This window comes from Herpailurus yagouaroundi, unplaced genomic scaffold (assembly GCF_014898765.1).
Source record: "Herpailurus yagouaroundi ecotype Mexico unplaced genomic scaffold, PumYag 213, whole genome shotgun sequence".
In the NCBI taxonomy this organism is placed as follows: domain Eukaryota; kingdom Metazoa; phylum Chordata; class Mammalia; order Carnivora; family Felidae; genus Herpailurus; species Herpailurus yagouaroundi.
This window is the reverse complement of record NW_024412444.1, coordinates 11867276-11891294: the sequence shown is the minus strand read 5'-3', so window position 1 is coordinate 11891294 and position 24019 is coordinate 11867276. Positions and strand designations below refer to the sequence as shown.

The window sequence follows — 24019 nt, the reverse complement described above, 5'->3', positions numbered from 1 at the left end:
TAGAACAACCTATAGCTCAGAGTTTAAGTGGCCAGTCACAATGTTACAATGCTATGCAGTGAAAACTAAGTAAACGTCAATGGTGGGTAATAGAAAGAACCATAAGAACGATGGTTAGCCAGGTTCTTAATCCAGTTCCATTACTTATTCTGGGGCAACCCAGAGTCCAATCATCAACCACTCCCTCACTCCCACTTTCCACTCCATTTAAGGCAAGCCCTTGGCTATTTGCAGCAAGGTTGCCAGTATACTCCTTTAGTTATAAAGCACTTTTCTTATTGTAGCTCATTTAATTCACAACAGTCCCAAAGTCATTCATACAGAGCTTCAGCGTATACAATGGCATTCACATATTAGTTAGCCATGTCTGTCAAGTTTATACCTTCAGCCGAAATAGACCCTCCCATCTAATTAATACCTCCCTCCATGTTGGTGACATGGTACTACCTTTCCAAGGACACATGGTGGTAGTACAGGCAATTTCCTTTGCTCTTTGCTTGCTGGTGGAATCCTGAAGTCTGAGGTAAACTGCAGGGTCCTAGAGGTCACATTCCTCTTTTCACAGATACAGGAGCAGATTAATTTTCTCAAGATTGGCAAGGCTGGTTAGATAGTCATTAAATCTAAACCCAGCTTGCCTCACAACCAGTCTACTGCTCTGTTAAGAATGGTCTACAAGTGTCACCCCCAAAGAGGATGTTTCTGTGTAGCCCTAAACTAAATAAAGCAGCGTCTTCTGTATTATTAGATAATTAAAGCTTCTGGGCAGATCTCAGAACAGCTTACAGTCAGGTAATGAAAAAGTAAATTGCTGTCTGACAGACCAGCTTATAATTTTTGGTCTTTTTACAGTAAGAAGTTTTAAAAGCAAGTTCATTTTAGGTAAGATGGTTGAACAGTCTGATCTCATCTTTCCAAGAAATCACACTGAGCACTCTTCCTCTCTCTTCATTTCCATGCCCTTCATGTTCTTATGGCTGCACTACATGAAACATGCTGACATCAAAGAGATCCCCAAACTGACAAAGGCTCAGGACATGTCAGCAGCACAGAGTTTTTGCGCCACTGTAGGCTACAAGGCCCTTATTTATAGTCCTTTCTGCTTCCTCTAACAACACAAACAGAAACTCATCATGGTAAGTAAATTCCATAAATGGGAGGAGGCATTTATTTTAAAACCTATGGTATTCCCTTAAGGAATGGAAATCCTGTAATTTAGTGAATGCTAATTGTTAATATGAAAACACTGATATAATTGTTACTGTGTTATAATTTACCTATCGTTACAAATGTTACATACTTATGCATCTGTATGCATCTGCACAGACACACGCAAGTGTTTTAAAAAATCACATACTTGAAACACTAGTCTTACTCTGTAGCTTCAGTAGAAAAAAATACACCTTGCAGTGAGGAATCTTCCATGATTGGGGAATCTTTCAGGATCATCATGTTTTTTGATCAAAAAGGCTATAAGGAATCCTGACATGACCAGGGTACCAAGAAAATGCCAAAAGACTACATATATCATGATTAGGTCATCCCTGGATAGTTTTTTCTATCTGATTGATAAAAAACCCATAAGAGGTAAACACTGATAGCTTCCTCTACTTCTCTGTATCTTTCCCTCCCCTTCATTAAAAACCCAAGTACAAAGCATTTAAAATCTCTGAATCAAGAGTTTAAAGGTATTTGCAGTGTGCATACAAATGGTCTTCAATACCACCCAATAAAACAAGATGTTAATCCTAAGATACTTAGATCACAGGTTCTAAATTTAATTGAACTTACTAGTTTTTTATTTCAGTCTGTATTAAATCACGTAAGAAAGTATATCATCAACATTTAAAAACAAAAAAAAAATCCATTTTATAGACATTAGACACAAGACAAGTTTATATAGCATTACTATTACCTTCTCGTTTAGTTACCTTTATTTCTTTACAGAGCACACTCTCTTCTTCTTCATGAATATAAAATTTCACAGTATTTTTCTGGACATCTTTCATGATTTTAACCAAACTGTTAAATACTTCAGGTTCTAACTGGCTTATAAAATTTGAAAGAGCTGGTTGGGCAGAAATGTTTACATCACTGGGCGATTTTGTTGTTTCTTTTTCTACTGGTTCCCGTACAGTATCACCAGGTACAGTATGGTCAGAAGTCACCATTAGCTCTGTGGCATGGTGTGGCTGGTTCACTTCTACTTCGGTTAAACCCAAAGATGAAGAGGAATGCTGCTCACTGGAGTTGGTGTCTTTCAAAGGATCACTACAAAGTGGCTCAAGGAGCTCTTTATTGTTGAAGTCACTTGAGGAAATTGGGATGACGGGCTTTCCCAGAGGATTCAGTGCTATCTTAGTACCAGAATCATTAGGACTGACTGGTGGCAAATTCCCACCCTTGGCTGATGCTTTGATAATAATAGTATTTAGTTTCTCATGCAAGCCATCTACAAACTCCTGTACACCAGCTTTGGAAGTCTTAGAATATATGAACTCAGAAAGCCGTTTCATCTTCTCTTGTGTTGAAAAAATAGGTGTGGAAATTCTACTGACATATGAAACATTCTTTTGCTTCAAAATCTCTTCTATCTTCCTAGAAAAGAGACTGTACTCTCCTAACACTGTCCTCTCTGTGGTTTCACTCATTGTTGGTGGCTCTGCTGCTGGCACACACTGCTCCTCCACTGTCACCACCTGACCTGTCAACACGTCATCCTCAGTGGTGCCCTTTAGTGTGTCTGTAAATGGAGAGGATGGAAACTGGTAATCAGAACTTCTCTGTCTACTTATTACCCGGGGGTCGTTAGGAAAGGCCTCCTGTGGTGGCAGACACACCAGTTGTTCTTCTGGTGATTTCATACCTATATAGGAAGAGTTCATTATTGTAACAGCAATCCAAAAAAATAACACCTGAAAACACAAACTCATAAATAGGAATGTCAGATCAAAGCATATACTTAGAATTAATTACGTACTGGAAGGTAGAATAAGAATCTCAAATAATGATGTGAACCCTATTTTCTAAGTGCCCTACCTATGGCTGGTCTTTGGATTTAGGTAGCTAGAGTAACAAGTTTGGATGTTATTTTCCTTGATTCCTTTTGAAGTGTTTGAACAAATGCCAATTTGGAACTGGCAACAATACAAATTAAGTCATTTGCTTATTTCTGCTTCTCAGATCAGGAAAAGAAAGGCTCAAGAATATGAAAGAGGACATATTTCATATCTGCATTAACAGTTAACTCTTGAGATGAAGAGGTCATTCAGCTAACTACTGATTTTAATGGAACCATAACTGACTTTTTTTTTTTTAATTTTTTTTTTCAACGTTTTTATTTATTTTTGGGACAGAGAGAGACAGAGCATGAACGGGGGAGGGGCAGAGAGAGAGAGGGAGACACAGAATCGGAAACAGGCTCCAGGCTCCGAGCCATCAGCCCAGAGCCTGACGCGGGGCTCGAACTCACGGACCGCGAGATCGTGACCTGGCTGAAGTCGGACGCTTAACCAACTGCGCCACCCAGGCGCCCCATAACTCTGACTTTTGACAACCAGCACAATCCACAGATTATACTTTTTTCCCCAGAAATTCTAAATTCAAAACACAATATGGTTTTAAAACTACAATTCAAAACAGACACCCTAAGTCCTTTTTTAAAAGGGGAAAATATGTTTAACAGCAATTTATAGTAATAACATTTTTAGGAAAAGAAAAAATCTTTGCCTAGATGATATTATACAATTTTATTTTTAATTTTCTTAGATCTTAGCAAATATTCCCCAACAAATTGCTGTTGTAGTCTACAAAATGGTACCTCCATACGAAGAAGTGCAGGCACAAGTGTAGTCTTCAAAACCACGGTACTTTAAAGATATAGTGAATTCCCTATTCAAGTTTGCATCTAGGTGTGGCTGCATGCCCTCTCCACACACATTCAGTTTGGGTTTCCTCATATTCACACTTTTCTAAGGGCTTTAACAGCATCAGCAGCTGTCAGCTTGTGACATTTTTCCACCAATCTTGGTATTTACCATGAGCCACTCCACCCATTAACTACTGCACAGACACCTGTCAGCAAGACCACAACAGGTCTATAGGTAGAAGGGGAACAAAATAACCAATGCACCAAGATAAGAAAACTATATGAAACTGGAAACCAGAAAATTCAAGTTCCATAAATAGCTCAGGAATACAAAACATCCTTCTTAAATTTGCAACATGGGGTTTAGTATACACACAAAATACATTTTAAATTCTATCTTACATAACAAATGGGTTGCAGAAGACTACCTATAATTTTTAAATTTCTGATTATGTATTATTTCAAGTGAAATAACCTGCTTCCCAAAATGTACAGCTGTAGTTCAAACCAATAAGCTTATACTTGAAGGGCTATGGATACAAGGAATTTTTTTCTAAAGTGGAACAGAGCTTTAGGGGCGCCTGGGTAGCTCAGTTGGTTAAGCGTCTGACTTTGGAGCAGGTCACGATCTCGCAGTTCGTGGGTTCAAGCTTCACGTGCTTGTGCTGTGAAGCACAAGCTTCAAGCTGTTCAGCTTCTGTGCTGACAGCTCAGAGCCTGGAGCCTGCTTCAGATTCTGTGTCTCCCTCCCTCTCTGCCCCTCCCCTGCTTATGCATGCTCTCTCTCAAAAATAAATAAATAAACCTTAAAACAACAACAACAACAACAACAACTCTAGGGTCCCCTTAGTGGCTCGGTCAGTTTAAGCGTCCAACCTTGGCTCAGGTCATGATCTTGTGGTTCATGAGTTCAAGCCCCACATCAGGCTCTCTGCTGTCAGCACGGAGCTTGCTTCAGATACTCTGTCTCCCTCCCTCTCTGCCCCTCCTCTGTGCACATGTGCTCATACCCCCCTCAAAAATAAATATTAAGAAAAAAAACCCTCTAAACAAACCCCGCTTAAAAATGCAAATTATCATCACCTAATTCTATTTTGCACAAATTTCCCCTATATGATTCTAATTACTAACACTGACTTTATTATTTTAAAAAATGTCTTCATCGGTAAATGATTTAAAAGAAAAACACATAGATATCAAGAATAATGCATGTTTTCTACTGACATTCAAGCAATGCAGGATTTTAAGTGTGAGTAGTGAGTTCTCTAAAGGCAGCATCATTCAGGTATTTACACTATTAAACACAAAATATAAAGATGGGTATGCCAAATAAGAGGACTGCAGATGCTGAGGGAGCATGGTGAAGCATAAACAAGATGCCCTGCTGCTTCTAATAAGAAAGAATTACTGACAGATAGAAAATAGATGAATTCCAGACATAATGTTGAGTGAAAGAGCCAAAAACAAAACAGGACATGTGTAGGTTCCATTTACCTTAATTAAGAACAGGTAAAAATAATCTATTGTGAAAGAAATCGGATTAGTGATTACTGTTGGGTCAGGGAGAGTACTGACTGGAAGCATACAAAAGAAAACCTGGGGTGCTGGAAATGGTCTACATCTCAATTTGGATAGAGGTAACATAAGTGTATGCACATGTAAAAATCCATCGAGCTGTGCACTAAAGATTTATGCACTTTATGTCATAGATCTGTTATTCCTGTTTTGCTTTTTGGGGTCATCTTTTCCTAGGACAAAGACATCCTTGAAGAAAACTATTCAATCTTTTTCTAATCCCCAAAGAGAGGAAAACCATAAAGATCTACTAAAATTAAAAGTCACTTGGCTTTTCTTCAAAATTAAGAAAAAACAAAAACAAAAAAACAAACCACCACTGAAGATTTCTGAAAGAGTAAGACACAACGAAATGGAAACAAAAAAGTCCGATCACCAAACTCAAAGCAAGAAAACAATGCCTATGCCCATCTGCAGAGATGTTCAATTGACTGATCTCAGACAAAAGAATAGGTCTCCTAGGAACCAATGGCAACTAGCTAATCAGCAACATCTGTAATTGTTTCTGGAATCCCAAAGTTTCCTAATCTCTTAATTACACTGTCTTATTTAAATAATTAGAAGAAGAACTGGGTCAAAAAATCCAAGATTAGGAATAATGTACCTAAAAGATAAATGGCCTTAATCCTAGTAGTTTTTAAACTTAAAGAAACTTGAAGACTGCTTCTCATAGGATATTCTGCAGGAACAGATTAAGAAAAATATTCCAGTCTTCCGAAGTCGTCATATCAGATAGAATCACAGTATAGGCGAAGAAAACTTAACCTCTAAGAATGATTCAGTGACTTCTTTGAACACATTCTTTGTATAAGAATATTTGATACAAATCAAATGATTTAAATGCAAATATGAGATTGTCCAAATTTTCTGTCATTAACAGAATTTAATATGATGCCCTATTGATGGAGAACCAGAAATGCAAGTAGCAATTCTGAAGAAGGGCACATTGGGAAGAAAAGCAAAGGGAGCCTTCTCACCTGGTGTTTGTTTCTCACCATGTTTCCCCAGCTGGTCTTCTGGGCTTCTTGCATTCCCTCCTGAGGGAAAGCATCCATTAGATTTGTAGACTCTCTTCAGATATTGGTGATACCTATTAAGCACCTTTCAGACAACCCCAAATGCTAACAAATCCAAGTATTCCACCTTTTGCCTAAAATAATCCAGAAGGGTCATTCAGAAATAGCAAGTTGTTTCCCTTTCCGTTCAGGTGATGATAGAATATCAACACCTAGATGCTGTGCCTTCAAATAGCTCTGAACATCAACTATGAAGGTGCCTAAATGAGGAGTGGTTAGGATAATCATCTTGAACTGCCTACTTTCTTATTGTTCCTCCTACTCAAGCCGATGTCTCCAGCTCCTAAGTATCAGCTACCTCTCTACCATCACTCCTGAGGCTCTTGCCCCCTCTGGTAAGGTACTAAGTAGAGAATGTGCTAAAGCCCATGGAAACTCATCAAGTTTTAGAAATTCTTCTCAGAGTCCTTGGAGGCCTTAGTAGCTTCTGGGTCACAAGCCAGTCTACTTACTTTTTAGCAAAAAGTTATTTGTTTTTTCTTTTTAAAGTTTATATAAAGGTCTAGGAATGGAAAAGATGTGCCCTGGGAATATTTCCAAAAATGCTTAGCTTACAAAGATGAGTAAGAACTTGGAATATTAAGAGTATGTATATATGTGTGTACATATGTATGCGTTTGCACAGAGAAATTAGAATACTGCAAAATGATCTTTCAACATTTGCTAACCTACATGGTTCAATAAGCTTTCTAGGGATTTTTGCATTTGATAATTTTAGGCCATTCTCTACAATGACCTAATTTCTCTAGGATAACCTAATATTAAGAAATTTCTTTCAAATAGATGAACCTCAACATGCCCACTTCTCAGATGATAGCTTGTTACAGTGAAGTCTGCTCTAATAATTTGAGAAGATAGTATTTAATCCGCTACCCCAAAGACCATCATTTCATCTCTGTCACTAGCTCACCTTATCAGAAACTCCATTTCTGTCAACAATTTTCATTTGGAAGTCTGCATGCTAACAACTCCATAGGAAGAGTAAGTATGTTTTAAATCCTTCTGATTTTATAGGCTGTTTTGCACATACTTGCTGATACTGACCAAAAACAGCAACACTCAATAATGAACAATTACATTGTTCAAAATAAGATACCAAGATGTCAGAGCCAAGTAAGATGAACCACCTAGTGACCCAAGAATGGAATCTAGAAAAGATGAAACCCATCAGGAAACTGGTCCCTAAGTAAAACCAAGCAAACCTAAGTCTCAGTATACTTGTTCTTACCTGTAATTGGAATCAGTTTCCAATGTATTTCAGTCTCTTCAACATCATTTGACTTAGATTGTCTGCGGAATCCATGTTCAATGGGAACAGTGGGACACAAACTGCAATCTTCAAAATTATTCATGCTAATTAAATTTGGATCCTAAAAATTAGAGTACACATTCAATAGCTTTCTTTTCAATTAATCTTTATGTCAAGAATAAACAACTATTTTTTCTTTCTTTCTCTCTCTCTTTTTTAAAATAGGCTCCACGCTCAACGTGGGGCTTGAACTCACAACTCAAGATCAAGAGTTGCATGCTCCACCAACTGAGCCAGGCAGTGCGCCCCTAAACAACTATTTTTTAATAGCAAATCCACAAGCTTCAATCTAAACATTACAAATGAGTAAGATCAACATGACAAAGTTGTAACTCTCTAGTCTTAAATTTAAACATAATTTTTTCCCTCAAAACATAATTTGATGTTGATTTAGAGCAGAGGTTGGTAAGCTTTTTTGGTAAAGCACCAAATATTTTAGGCCTTGTGGGCCAGATACTCAGCTCTGCCACTGTAGTGCAAAAGCAGCCAGAGGCAATACCTAAGCACATGAGCATGGCTGTATTCCACAAAAAAATTTAGTTACAAAAATAGGCAATGGGCTGATGCTGCCATTGACCTGATTTAGAGTATTAAATATGTCAAGAAATGTTAAGAATTTAAGTTACATAAGTTATATACTTCCCCAAGTGGTCTCCTGCCATCAACCTCCTCTTAATAAAAAAAAAAAAATATCCTAAAACTGCATGGAGAAAGCCTGGGGACATGCATACAACTTTTATTCAAAGACAGGGAAGAAATACAGGAGGAAAGAGGAAATTAGAAATAAGCCAGTAGGAACATGGTGCTATCCTATTATTATTATTCCCCAGAGATACAACCCCTTCTTGGAGGAGATAAGGTTACTTCTCAGCTAGAGATCAGTACTCTCTAAGCTTGTATCATAAACAAACTGGATGTCCTGTCAAGCAATGCTGAGTCACTTCAGAGGTAATCCTAAAGGACACTCACTTTCCATTCCTATTTGCATGAAAAATACAAAGTACCTAGTCTTGTTTGTGACACTGATGTACAGGCTGTGGTCACCTCATCTGCCTCACTTTCGGATTCTGGTACTGCCAGTAGAAAACTAATCTTTTGAGGATTCAACTTTATATATAAGCCTATATACATAATTCTCTAAGCAGGAAGGAAAACAACTACATCTACATTTATCCCTCTGTAACAGGGATAACTTAGAATTATCCTGGATACTTTCATTGTAAATGTGTAATTTCTTTTTGAAAGGGGAAAAAAAAAACATTGAAACACACCTACATCCTCTTTCAGACACACATTCACAAAAGCAACAAAGGTAATCAAAAGACATATGCTTACTTCTTTCAAATGTAGTTTATGGTCAGTGCCTACTTCACTGGTAGAAACAGCAACAGGATACTTTAACAATGATGTATCAATTTCTAACAATGGGCTCTGAGTACCCTTAAAATGCACATTTTCCATTTTTGCACAAGTAGGCTGCTCATATTCTTTCTTATCTGCGGGAGAGTTCAACTCATACTCATGCTTTTGTCTCAACTCTTCATAGGCATCATCAGTGTTCAATCCTAAGGCTTTGTTGACTGTGTCTGTCAAGGATGCATCAGAATGACGTGCATTTGCTAGTGTTTCTGATAGCCAGTTAAACAGCCGATGGATGTCAGCAACACCGGAGTTAGAGGTATCTTGCTGCTGAGGTCTCAAATCAGCATCATGCCCAAGAGAGCCAATAGGCTGCAGAGACTCTGAAGGGAAAGAGAAAGAAAAACCATCTTTCAAAGTTAAGTTTGGAATGGTAGCATAAAAATTTAAAAAATCAAGTATATTTAAAAATTATCATAAGACATTTGTGGGCAGGAATTCAATCAAACCACTGGCTTAGACTGTATAAGAATATCCATCCCTTTCTTTATAGATATGACAGGTTCTAAAATTTTGCACAAAACTAAAATTTCCCATAAATGAAAGCTTATTTTCATAATTTGAAAACTGTATTAATGGAGAAATGAGCTCAGACATGCTGGTAGTATGAATAATATATATTAATACCTGTACTGTATTCACCTTAAACTCTATTACCAAAACCCCAAAGTCTATCAAGTGACTTGAAAACTATATAAAATATCTGTATACTTGTAATTTTGCAAAATGTTAGGAAGATATGCAGGTTACATTTAAATCTACTAAAAAACAAACCAGGACTATACCTACTAGATTTTGTCTTTAAGATAATGACTGATATTCTTATAATCTAAAACCTTATTTTGAATGACTAGATTACTTAATTTCATAACAAAGCTACAAAATCATCCTGAAGAAATCTACACCAAACCTGCACTAAGAACAAAAAGCAATATGAGAGAAAACATGTTAAGACATGGTTCCAAGCAGATGTAAATCTGCGTAATCTGCACAACCATTATATTTAAAGCCTGCAAAAGGAATAGATGTTCAAAAGTCCCATGCTTTTAATGCTGAAGGAGGGTAAAGCCTGAGTAGATGTCATGATTTCCAATTTAGGCAGACAGAGTATATATAATGTACCATAGTATATATAATGTACCAAAAAAAAAAAGTTAGAAATAGTATACACTGTATGATTCTAAATATATGAAATTATAAAATTATAGAAGTAGGAAAACTATTATATAGAGACAGAAAGCATTTCAGTGGTAGGGAGGGGTGAGATTACAAAGGAATACAAGGCAACATGTGGGAGTGATGGATATGTTCTCTATATTGGAGTGGTGGTAACATAGCTATCAAAACTCATCTTTAAACTGTACACTTAAATGGGTACATTATACATAAATCATACTTCAAAAAGTTAATGTGAAAGAGGGTAGGGAGGTTAGGAGATTACCTCTTATTAAATGAGTAGATTCACCATCAAATCAAGGTGAGGGTATTTTAAAAGTTAGAATCCAACCTTTAAATCTCTACTTTCGGAAATCAAAAATTAAAAAATCAAAATGACTAAAAAGAAACACAAATGAGGAACACTTAGAAATACCAGTCTGACTGTCGCTTGTTCCAGTTTAACCTATCTCTTCTCCCTTCTCCCCTGCCCTGCTTCTCCTTAAAGTTATTATAATTAGCATGGCTTTCTCACCATTTTATTATTGATAAAGCCTGTCACCCACAACTATTTTTTTTACATTTTTAACAAAATTAGTCAATTAACAGCTAAAACAGTACTGAAATTTAAGTACCTTGACCATTATGTGCTCAGTGCTAGGAAACACAGTCAAGTTTAGGAACAATGTTTTAAAGTCAGTCACAAGTAAGTTATGGATTAAACATGGATTAGTGAACTATGTAACTTTAGGGGAAATTATTTAACTTCTCTGAGATGGTTTCCTCATCTGAAAAATAAGAATAATAATGTCTACCACTCAAGAACTAAATGAGTCCATAAATGTAAAGCACCTGGCACATAGTAAGCACTTAATTTTCAAGATACAGGTCAACAGTATGAGTGCAGATCGCTAAATGTCAACAGGTTCAGCACAGCGTAAGCTAAAGGAAATGAAAACCGTCAAGGAAAAGAGCCAGAAAGCTAAGGAGGGATCAAGCAAAGATATGAGGCTTGAGATAAATCAAAGATGCTTCATACATGAAGAAGGAAAGAGAAGTAAACTGCTGACCATGACATATTCTAAGGAGAGAGATGAGCCCTAATCAAAGAACATGTGAAAAAAGAGTGGGAATCATGGTTATTCAGGCTGGACATGCCAGCCTATAAAAAAAGCTTTGAAAGACAAATACAGAAGCTAAGACTGGAAGATGATACTGAAATGAGTGACAGATGCTAGGAAAGCCAGCCAAAGGTAAGAATAAGATGAAAATGTTGGAAAGAAAAAGAACACAGGTCAAGTGAAGAAAGAACACTTGAAAGACTGAAAACAACAGCACTGGCTAAAAAAACTTTATGCAATGATGGAAATGTCCTCTATCTGTGCTATTTCAATATGGTGGTATGGCTGATGAAATATATCAAGTATAAAGCATGAAATGAATTCTTACTTCATTTCAACTTAAACTTAAATAACAACACGTGGCTAGTGGCTACCATATGTGCAGGAAGAGAAGAATTTAAGGAAAGCAGGTAAGTAAAAAGTAACTGAGGATACAAACACACAGATTGCTAGAAGAATAGTACAATAAAAGACATTGATTCAAATTAGTTCTGAGACCCACTGAATGCGAACACATACAAGTAAAACAGCTTAGTAAGCAACAGGAATGGAATACTGAGATCTGCCATAATCAATAAGAACAGCAGCAGCATTGCAAAATTCAAAGGTGTCTGAATGCAAGGAACACATTTCATGCTTGCTTTAGCAAAGATCTTAAAATTCTAGATGAAAAATGTTTTATGTTACTTGCAATACTGAAACACACAGTTTAGGGTCTCCCATTTCTGTCTTTTACTGTCAACTAAAACAAAATAAAGAAAAATTAAAAAAAATAAAAAAAAAAAAGAGAAGCCAAACATATTACTAGGCTCCTGGACTGGAAAAAAAAATGTGTATGCATCAAAGAAACTTAATTTTAAAGCTCAGAAGGTTCCTTTCATTAAGCAACATGCTAAAAGAACCCAATATTCAATGTACTTTTCCAATTATACAATTAAAGGGATATAAAAGGACAAGAACTCCAATTAATAGAATAAGAGCTACACATACTTATTTTCCTATCAGTCTAAGCTACACAATTCAGAAACCTGATGTCCTAAGGCAGTAGTTGGCAAATATTTTTTGTAAAGAACCAGACAATAAATATTTTAGGCTTCATGGGCCAAGCAGTCTCTGTCTCAACTCTGCCATTATAGCGTGAAAGCAGCCATATACACATAAATAAGCGTGGTTGTAGCCCATTGAAACTTTCTTTCCAAAAACAGGGGACAGGCTGGATTGGCTCTCAGGCTGTAATTTGCAGACCCCTGTACTAGGGGAAAGGACAGAACTACTTTAGTTTTGGTTGTTATTTTTATACTAAATAAAAGCAACCTGATATTTTTACCTTCATATAGATGGCAATTTTCAGATAAATTACTGGTTTTGGCGAGCTTTCTCATATTTTCAGGTAGATCCTCAAGCTTCCTCTTCAAGACAGTTTTGCTTCTCATATCTTCTGTGTCTGAGTCCCCACCCACATTTTTTTTCCTACACTGAATTAAATTAATCAATTCTTTGACTCTATCCTTATCATAATCCAAAGAATGAGAGGACTTGTGCTTTCTAGGTATAATAGTTTCACCCCTTGAGTTATTTCGTTTTCCAAATTTCATTTTTGTACCATTCATTTCTTCTTCTTGGCCTTCATAATCTGAAAGTGGACTGAACTGTTGAAGTTTTCTATTTTCTTCAAAAAGCTCTTTTAATTTACAAATTGGTAACTGATACATTTCAGGCCGAAAAATATAGGCATGCAAACAATTATCAATATGGGATTTATTTTTTGGAGCTGAGTATAAGAATTTTTTATCATCTAATCGTGAATCGTATGGAAACATGATAAACTCTCGTTTACCTGAACCAAAACCTCGCTTAAAAAATTCATTTACATACTTTTCAACAACAGAATGAAAATTTATAGTATTCATATTTTTGAATTCCTTTCGACACTGAATCAAAGCAAACTGTAAAAACTGAGTTATTTTTAATACATCTGTCATGCTCTCATGTCTCTTCTGTGGTGCTGCAGTAGTTGAACCTTTTTGTGCTGTAAACAAACAAAAAAGCAAACTATGTTAGCAAGCAAGAAATTAATCAAATACAGATCTATATGTTGTCAGAGAAATGCAATCATTCATACATTAATGATGAACCAAACTAGAAGTATGTACTCTAGTACATATATGTAATACAGAAATAGATGAATAGCGTGCTTCTAAAAACAGGCCAATAAGAAATTAAAACTAAAACAAAATTGCAGAACATATCTGTAAAGAGAAAAACCCACTCATTGAAGATCTTCTTCATTTCCCATTGTCCCTAGGCAATTCAACTGATGGCAAGCAAAATGTAAGGAGAAATAAAGAAGCAGGGCAAGATATGAGGCTCCTAGCAAGAGTCCTGCAACTGATAGCAATGTCACTCCTTCCTGCTATACTGTAACAACTTTAACTACACATAAATGTTCTACCCCCATAAGCAGATATGCAGGCACCAAGTGGCTACTATTGAAGATGTCATTCTTGGGGCGCCTGGATGGCTCAGTCAGTTGAACGTCTGACTTTGGCTCAGGTCATGATCTCACAGTTCATGGTTTTGAGCCCCGCATCAGGCTCTGTGCTGACAGCTTAGAACCTGGAGCCTGCTTCAGATTCTGTGTCTTCCTCTCTCTGCCCCTCCCCTGTTCACGCTGTCTCTCTCTCTCTCAAAAATAAACATTAAAAAAAAAAAGAAAAGAAAAAAAGAAAGAAAAGAAAAGAAAAGAAAAGAAAAGAAAAGAAAAGAAAAGAAAAGAAAAGAAAAGGACATTCCTAATCTAACAGTGAAACCCATTAGTGGGACTTTTACCTTAATATAGCATTGAAGTATGTTCTTAGAAACAGTGAATAGCAAATTTTTTCTAACCTCAGTGTGAAAAATAGAACAAACTCAGGGCTGCTGGAGGGGACGTTGGTGGAGAAATGGGCTAAAGGGGTGATGGGCATTAAGGAGGGCACTTTTTGGGATGAGCACTGTGTGTCATATTTAAGAGATGAATCCCTGGGTTCTACTAATCCTGAAGCCAAGACTATACCGTCTGTTAACTAAGTTCAATTAAAAAAAAAAAAAAATCAGTGTGAAAAGCTTTTATAATTTTAAATGGCATAAATTTAACCTAGCACAAGATTCTTTTATTGTTACTAAAATCTGGATGCAAAATTGAACTAAGATAAAAATTAATATAAAACCCAAAAATCTAAGCTGTAGTATTTTAATAATTACAGCCCATGTTTATTTAGTGAAAATACTGATAACAACCAAATAATTTTTAATAGTTCAAAAAAAACCCAAGTCATATATAATGTGTTTTATTTTGCTAAGACCTCTTAATATTCCCAGTATTTCCCAAAATGTAAGAAACAAAATATTTGGAAAATTTCAATAAAATGTAAGTATCTATAAGTAACTAGATTTAGATACTCAAAGAACTTACAAGTAACTATGCCTCTAGGTTCTTGAAATAGAAATAAAGCATGCAGGACTCGAGACTTGGCAGTCTGATGTTCTAAAAAAAAAAAAAAAAAACAAAAAAACCAGAAGCCAAATTGATTAGCAATATGTTTTAACTAAAAATTTTAGAAAGAACTGTAAAAATTAAAGAGATCACCTACCATATGGAGAAACCATTTGACAAGGAGAGAGAAGAAATAGGTATCCTCGGTCTCCCAAAGGTTTAACAAGAACCTGCATTTTTGGAAGAGGGAACAAGTTGCATCTGTTTTATTATTACTCATAAGGCAAAGACATCGCAATTTCTACTAATTATAAAGAAAACAATAAGTTATTGATCATCTTTCTTTAGGAAAAATAATTCTACTAAATTAAAAGCTCTACTCTCTGATTAACAGAATTCCAATCGAATAAAAATTACTTAGTTCTCAGAATGAAAACAAGAAATTACTACTGAAAGAATTCCTCTAATTAACTGTGAAACCAACTTGCTGATTTTTCCTTGAAGTTAAAATGCAAGGACCAAACTAAAGACTTCAAATATCTTCCTCAGCAATTCAAAAGACCTATTATTAGTTGCCAAGGCAGTGTGTTGGATGTTGGGGGTATAAAACAACTACAGCACAAACATTGCCTTTCTGTGAGTACAGGCTAATCTCAAATGAAATGTGTTGCTATAATCTAATGTTTTCACATAAAAAACACATTTCACATCTAAGGCAATTTCCCTTGCCAGAAGTAACTTCAAAGATAAGCAACACAAGAGCCTTGAGAGTAATTTATAATTGGATGGAGAGAGTAACACAAGAAATGTCAATAATTAGTCAAGATAGAAAAGTTCTCGAAAAGATTTATAAAACAACAGAGAAAAACTATAATTTATTTATGGTTAGAAGAGATGCCAAGAGCATACTTAAGTTGGATGTTGAAGGATGGGAATATTGCCAAGAGCCTGAGATTATGGGAAGAACATTTCAATAGAGGCAACATCATGAACAAAGGCAGAATTATAATTGATGAACAGTTTGCAGGCATCAGAGTACTTATGACTGGGAAAAGGGTAATGACAGACTATGACAAACACACAAATCTAGAAGAAAAGATCACTGGCTCATTTGTAAAAAGACAAGGATGCCAAGTTAGCCAGGAATGCCCTCAAAAATATATCCTTTTGAACGGGAGTTCAAGAAACAACAAAAACTCAACAGCACTGTGCAGGAGGGGGAAGAAAACAATGTAATGCAAAGAAACTTCAGGAGCTACTGTAATTGTTCACAATACATTTTAAAGAAAGGGGAAGTAAAGGAAGAACTGAGCATGACAGTTGCACACAAAGGAACTCCGGGCTCTGAAAGGAAATGTGTGCTACCTAAATTTGTATTGTAAATTTGTAACTATTCCAGTAAACAAAGTCTGTGTAAGAACGCAAATTTAAAGGACAAAAAGTAACTGCTATCAATTTACATTTAATAAAACAGTGGTTTAGGGGAGCTTGGGTGGCTCAGTCGATTTAAGTGACCGACTCTTGGTTTCAACTCAGGTCATGATCTCACAGTTTCATAAGTTGGAGCCCTGCCTGACAGCACAGAGCCTGCTTGGGATTTTCTCTCTCCTTCTCTTTCTCTGTCACTCCCCCACTTGCACTGTCTGAGTCTCTCTCAAAATAAATAAATAAACTTTAAAAAAAAAAAGTTTTTTAAATAAAATAAAAAATAAAAACACCGTTTGAATAGCCAAAAGTAAGGTGGAAAATGTACCTGCAACATTTTTGTTTCAGATTCAACCACTTTTGTCCAAAAATGTTTTATACATCCTATATATTTCTGTTAACATTTTACCCAACTCCGGGTTTGTCAGAACAGGAAGTTGGGAAGCATGAGTAAGATTTTCATGTTTTGTGGTAACTAAGGAGAAAGATTCTTTTTAATGTCTCACCCCACTCCAAGTACCAGGTTTTTAAAAATTCCATTGGCTCTGTGGCATAAAGACCCTCCTTGTCTTTTAAGGGGCCTCAATGTCCCCAGAGTCTCATGGAGCACAGGGACTCTATACCCAGCAACACCACTCAGGCAGACAGAGGCCCTAACAGTAGTATTTTTGCCCTTTAGCTCCAAGAAATACTTTAAATGCTATAGGAAAGCAAACACCTATTAACTAGGTTCTCCTACTACCTCGATTACACCTTATTGTTTTCTTCCCCTCAGAAAACAATATTAACCCAGTCATTAATTTTTATTACTCAATTCTACTATTTTGACTTTCCATATAAATATTACAGGTAACATGGTACAAAAACAAAAATGTGTTGGGGCGCCTGGATGTCTCAGTCGGTGGAGCATATGACTCTTGATCTCAGGGTTGTGAGTTCGAGCCCTATGTTGGATGTGGAGATTACCTAAAAAGAAAATCTTTAAAAACACACAAACACACAAACAAACAAACAAACAAACAAAAGTGTGTTAATAATATAAAACATCAAGCTCACAACCTAGGAGGAAATAAGCTACCCTACGTGAGATTTAGCAGAAACAAGAGATTCAAATGCTCAAGGGCTTCAAACTGGAATAACAGATGTAATATATAAAACAGGTATGAGATGCTTAAAGAAATAACTGGTAGAACTGAAAACATATTCACATAAAAACTGATACACAGATGTTCATAGCAGCTTATTCATAACAAAGAATAGAAACAATTGACAAAATGTGGTATTATCCATACAATGAAATACTGTTCAGCCATAAAAAGGAATGAAGTACTGACATGCTACAACATGGATGAACCTTAAAAACATTATGTTGAGTGAGGGGTGCTTGGGTGTCTCAGTTGGTTAAGCATCCCCGACTTCAGCTCGGGTCATGATCTCGTTGTGCATGGGTTTAAGCCCTACGTCGGGCTCTGTGCTGACAGCTCAGAGCCTGGAGCCTGCTTCGGATTCTGTGTCTTCCTCTCTCTCTCCCCCTCCCCTGCTCAACTCTCTCAAAAATAAATAAACATTAAAAAAAATTTTTTTTTTAATTATGCTGAGTGAAAGAAGCAATGCACTAAAGGCCACATACTGCATGATTCCATTTATATAAAATGTCTGGAATAGATAAATCCATAAGGACAGAAGTAGATTCACAGTAGGATTGGAGGAGGAACAAATACAGAATGTATGGTTACCAGGTATGAGGTTTCTTTTCTTTCTAGGGTGATAAAAATGTTCTGAAATTAGATAGTGATGATGGCTATACAACACTGTGAATCTACTAAACATCACTGAAAAGGTGTACACTTAAAAATGGCTAGGCATGGGGCACCTGGGTGACTCAGTTGGTTGAGCATCTGGTTCTTGATATAGGCTCAAATTGTGATCTTGTGGTTGCGGGATTGAGCCCCGTGTTGGGCTCTGTGCTGAGCATGGAGCCTGTTTAAGATTCTCTCTCTCCCTCTCTGCCTCTCTCCTGCTCATACTCTCTCTCTCAAAATAAATAAACATCAGTCAGTTGAGCATCCAACTCTTGATTTTGGCTCAGGTCATGATCCCAGGGCCGTGGGATCGAGCCCCATGTTGGGCTCCACGCTGAGTATGAAGCCTGCTTAAGATTCTCTCTGTCCCTCTCCCTCACTCGCATTCTCTCTAAAAAATAATAATAAAAATAGAAATGGCTAAAATGAAGCTTATTTCAATATACCTCCTGAATATCAGAATAGAACCTCCATGTCCTCAATAAGTATTTCTAAAAAATATTAACAAGAATCTATTTAAAAAGAAAAAAGACCAGGCAGGTCTTAAAAATAAGCAAATACAACTTATAAGAAATCAAAAATATTATGTGAAATTGGAAACTCAACGAATGGATTAAATAACAAACCAGACACAGCTAAAGACAGAATTTGTAAACTAGAGGGTAACTATGATGAAATCACTCAGAATGAAGCAGAGAAACAAGTAGATGTAAAACACAAGAGAAGTTCACAGACATCAAGAACATAATGAAAAGACCTGATATAGGATGCTCTAGGTTCCTAGAAAAACAGTCTACAAAGAATGAAGGAGAAGTATAATCAGAAAGATAATGACTAATTGTATTATAGAAATGCATCTATAAATCCAGATATCAAATTATACCAAGGTGGATAAATAAGAAATCTATACCTAGATATAGAGTTGAAAAACACCAAAGACAAAGATTAAAAAAAGCAACCAGAAAAAAGATGACGACCTACAAAGGAACGATAATTAGACTAAGAACTGACCTCTCAACAAAAATAGAAGCCAGAAGATATTGTAATATAGTCAAAGCACTAAGAGGAAATAGCTGTCAACCCAGAATTGTGTACCCAGAATCTAACAAAGAATACACTTCTTTTGGCAAATCTACAGAGCATCTACAGGGCATGTTCAAAAATTGACCACAAAGTTGGCTTTAGATCAAGTATCAATACATTTCAAATAATCACCACCTGTTTTGATTATAACAATTAAATGGGGAAAAAAAAGACAAAAGTATTCTTATATATTTGGAAATTTAAAAACAATCCTCTACATCACATATCAAAATAGAAAATCATAATGGAAACTAAAAAGTACTTAGAACTGAATGATAATGAAAATCCTACATATTAAAAGTTGTGGAATGCAACTAAAAGAGTACTTGCATTGACCATTTTTCCAACTTAAGAAAGCAGAAATAAAATGAACCTCCCAAAAGTTGAAATTAATAGAACAGCTAAAATTAGGAAAAGAGTAAAACAAAGATATAACAGAAGGTTAAAACCATAATTTGGTTAAGATTAATAAAACACACAAACCCCTGGTGAAAGTGACTAATAATAAGGGAAGGCATAATGAAAATATTATCACATAATAATGCTCACAGCAGCTATTAATAGACTATTTAAATGACTATATTGCAATGAACTCAAAAACATAGAAAAAATGGACAAATTCCTAAAAACCAAACAAAACCATAATATATCTAAACTGACATAAGAATAGAAAACCTGAGAAGTTTAACTATTAAATTGAATCAGTACTTTAAAATCATCCAGAAAAACGAAGACAGTTTTGTAATTAAGTGCTAGCCAACATCCAAAGAACAGATTATTCTATTATTCTAATCATATGTACAAACATCTCTTACAAAATGAGGAAAACTATCCAACTCAATTCTGAGAAGCTAGTGTAACTTTTAAGTTTTTATTTATTTATTTTGAGAGAAAGTGTGTATGTGCACTAGCAGGGAAGGGGCAAAGAGAGAGGGAGAGAGAATTCCAAGCAGGCTCTGTGCTGTCAGTGTAGACCTTGATGCAGGGCTCAATCTCACCATGAGATCATGACCTGAGCCAAGATCAAAAGTTGGACATTTAACTGACTGAACCATCCAGGTGCCCCCTAGTATAACTTTGATACAAAAACTAGACAAGAACAAGATTGCAGGTCAATCTAACTTATCACAGATACAAAATTTTTCAACAAAACATTCACAGATCAAACCATACATTACAAAAAAAAAAAAAAAAAGTGAAGTTGGTGTCCTTAACTAGCAATACAAACATAGTTTAATACTGGCAAAAGATAAATGTAATTCATCTTCTAAGTCTACAGAATAAATATTACATGTGATAGTTAATTTTGTGTGTCAACATGACTGGGCCACAGGGTGTCCAGATATTTGGTCAAACTCTATTCTGGCTGTTTCTGAGAATATTTTTGGATGACTTTAACACATAAGCTTTCCTGATTCTCCAGCTTGGTGACTGCAAATTTTGGAATTTTATGGGCTCCATAACTGTGTGAGCCAATTCTTTATAATAAATCTCTTTCTATATATGTACATCCTATTAGTTCTGTTCCTCTGGAGAACCCTAATACACCTTGTTACCAACTTGATAAAAGCCAAAAACAAAAACAACAAAAAATGAAAAAAGCATTAAAAAAAATTCAAAACCCATAGTGGTTAAAATAATGAAGGAAATTTTTAAACTGATAAAGGTATCTATGAAAAATCTACTACAAACTTCCTACCTAATGGTTCATGTTAGACATGTTCTTTTTAAAATCAAAGACCAGGGGCGCCTGGGTGGCACAGTCGGTTGAGCGTCCGACTTCAGCCAGGTCACGATCTCGCGGTCCATGAGTTCGAGCCCCGCGTCAGGCTCTGGGCTGATGGCTCGGAGCCCGGAGCCTGTTTCCGATTCTGTGTCTCCCTCTCTCTCTGCCCCTCCCCCGTTCATGCTCTGTCTCTCTCTGTCCCAAAAATAAATAAAAAAAAAAAAGTTGGAAAGAAATAAAATAAAATCAAAGACCAGAGAATGCCTCCAACTACCACTTTTATTCAACATTGTACTGGAGATCCTAGATTACACAGTAATACTAATGCAAGAAAGAGAAATACAAAGCTTGAAGACTAGAAAGGAAAAAAACCAATGTTGCTTCTAGATAATAAAATCTATATAGCAATCTCAAACAATGTACAAAAAATAAATTATTCAAATTTCATACTCTGATCTAACATATAATTAATACATAAATATCAATTACATTTTTATATATATACACAACGAACAGAAAATGTACTGAAATGGAAAATACTGTTTACAATCACACCAAAAACAATTAAATGGCTGGGGATAAACCAAACAAAAAATAAGCAAGACATGTACCCAGAAAATTATAAAGCTCTACTAAAAGAATACCCTAAAAGAGTAAAGAGATAATCCTGTTCATGGATAAGACAGTAACATAAAACACATCAATTCTCTCAAATTTCATCTATAGATTAAAAAAATCTCAATAGGGCTTTTTTTGGGGGGGGGAGGCACCTTAAAATCTGATTCTAACATTTTTTTGCATAAAGCAAAGCTGAGGGGAGCCTAAGGAGCTCACTCAGTTGAGCAACAGACTCCTGATTTCAGCTCATGTCATGATCCCAGAGTCATGGGATCCCACATCAGCCCAGAGCCTGCTTAGGATTCTCTCTAAAATGAAAAAAAAAAAAAAAAAAATTAAAGAAAGAAAAAAGCAAAGCTGATATTTAAATATTTGAAAAAAAGTTCCATCTCAAATAGCAAAACAGTTCCCAAAAGAGGCAGTTGACTCTACCTCATATCAAGGCTTCTCGGTGGAGAAATGTTTCAGGAACAATTTGGTATTCATATTGGGGGAAAAAATGAATATTGGATTCCTATATTATATCACACAAAAACAAAACAAGCAAAAACCTATTTATTTACTTAAAGACCTAGGTGCCAAAGGCAAAATCATAACATATTCAGAAGAAAACACAGGGGCAATACCTGTAAGATCTAGGGGGTAAGGAAAGATTTCTTAAAGTCACAAACAGTGCTTAACATTCAGGCAGATAAATTTAAACACACTGAAGTTAGGAATATCTGTTCTTCAAAAAACACCAGGAATAAAGTGAAAAGGCAAGCATAGATTATGAAAAAAAAAATTCTAGCACACATAGCTCAGTATTAGGACCCAAAAATGTATTAAAAATTCCTCTAATAAGTAAGAAAACACAAGGCAGGGGCACCTGGGTGGCTCAGTCAGTTAAGCATCTGACTTTGGCTCAGGTCATGATCTCAAGGGTTGTGGGTTGGAGCCCCACATCAGGTTCTGTGCTGACAGCTCAGAGCCTGGAGCCAGCTTTGGATTCTGTGTCTCCCTCTCTCTCTGCCCCTCCCCTGCTTGCTCGCTCGCGCGCGCTCTCTCTCTCTCTCTCTCTCAAAAATAAACATTTAAAAAAGTTTAAGAAATAAAATAGTAAAAAAAATAAAATAAAATAAAAAAACAAAGCACTCAAACAATAGGCAACTGAATATGGAAAGAAATACATTCATAAATGGATGATCAACTCATCATATTTCAGGAAAATACAGGCTAAAATCACAGTACAATATATTTTATACCTACCATACTGGCAAGATTATGCCACAGTCTGACTATACTAGTAACCGTGAATTTACGGGAACTTGCTGGTAGTAAGGGATATAAATTGGTACAAATATTTTTTTTAATTGGTACAGATATTTAAAACAATTTGACATTATCTTGTAAAGCTAGTCATGTAGAATTATGATTCAATGATTCTACTTATCGATAATAAATCTAATATACTAGATATATACCCAAGAGAAAAAATTTTTGTACATGTCACACTGGGAGATATACAGAAGAGTGTTCACATCAGAAATAACGTTCAAATTTAGTGACATATATCATTTTCCTTTATATTAAGTTAGTTTTAAGAATTACTAACTTATCACCAACCAAAAGAAAGCTCAATATAATTTTACTTATATTACAAATCTCCTTGTGAGGAAATAAAATTTCCCTAATTTCTCTGTGGTCCTCCAAAACTAGCCTTCTGATGCACAAAAAAGTAAATATACAGATAGGGAAATGTTTGCATTCACTTCCCCCAGAAATATTTCACTCCTCACATACTTTATAGCCAATTATCTAAGTAACTGCTCTGATCCAAAAAGATAATTAAATTTCTCTTATCTCCCCGAGAGTGCCACGGGGGTACACAAGAGGAACAAGAGGTTACAGCACAGATTAGTTCCTATGTTTTAAGTTCCAGAGGGCTGAATGTATCCTGAAGAGATTTTATTTATTTACCACAGTATTGGAGTTAATATTCATCACATTTTCAAGGAGAACTTCCCAGAAGGGGAGGGAGACAGTGGCCTTCTTCCCTTAATAAGCAAAGAAAAGTAATTTTTCCTCATCCCTTGCCTGTGGAATATCCAGCCACCTGCACAGGATAACAGACCTGTCTTTCCTCGGGATGCCCTAAGGCTAAGGACTAGGGGGCAAAGGAAGGCCAATATATTTACTACCGTGAGGTATTCACTAAATCTATCTCTGATTCAGAACATTTAGTGTGCATATTCAAGATAAAACTATTGAGAATTCAACAGTCCCCAATGCATCTCCCATCTTCATTAGAACTATGAAGAAAGTAGCAATAGTTAGAATAATTCCCAATGAGGTTGCAGGAAAAGGGATAGCTATACAAAAATATCT

General features: G+C 35.9%; 1 protein-coding gene across 8 annotated transcripts in view; it reads right to left on the bottom strand.

The window, feature by feature from the left end:
• The window catches only part of TASOR (transcription activation suppressor), a 53433-nt gene that overhangs the window by 8715 nt on the left and 20699 nt on the right, over nucleotides 1-24019 (bottom strand). For 2 of the 8 annotated variants that reach the window (XM_040454727.1, XM_040454731.1), the window contains exons 12-18: nucleotides 15156-15228; nucleotides 14978-15049; nucleotides 12851-13552; nucleotides 9164-9570; nucleotides 7748-7889; nucleotides 6421-6480; nucleotides 1932-2743 (exon numbers count right to left, since the gene is read on the bottom strand). In XM_040454727.1, the coding sequence (XP_040310661.1) occupies nucleotides 1932-2743; nucleotides 6421-6480; nucleotides 7748-7889; nucleotides 9164-9570; nucleotides 12851-13552; nucleotides 14978-15049; nucleotides 15156-15228 (2268 nt within the window). Of the gene's footprint in view, nucleotides 1-1931; nucleotides 2867-6420; nucleotides 6481-7747; nucleotides 7890-9163; nucleotides 9571-12850; nucleotides 13553-14977; nucleotides 15050-15155; nucleotides 15229-24019 lie in introns of all 8 variants that reach the window. The other 6 variants (XM_040454725.1, XM_040454729.1, XM_040454728.1 and 3 more) reach the window with 4 other exon arrangements.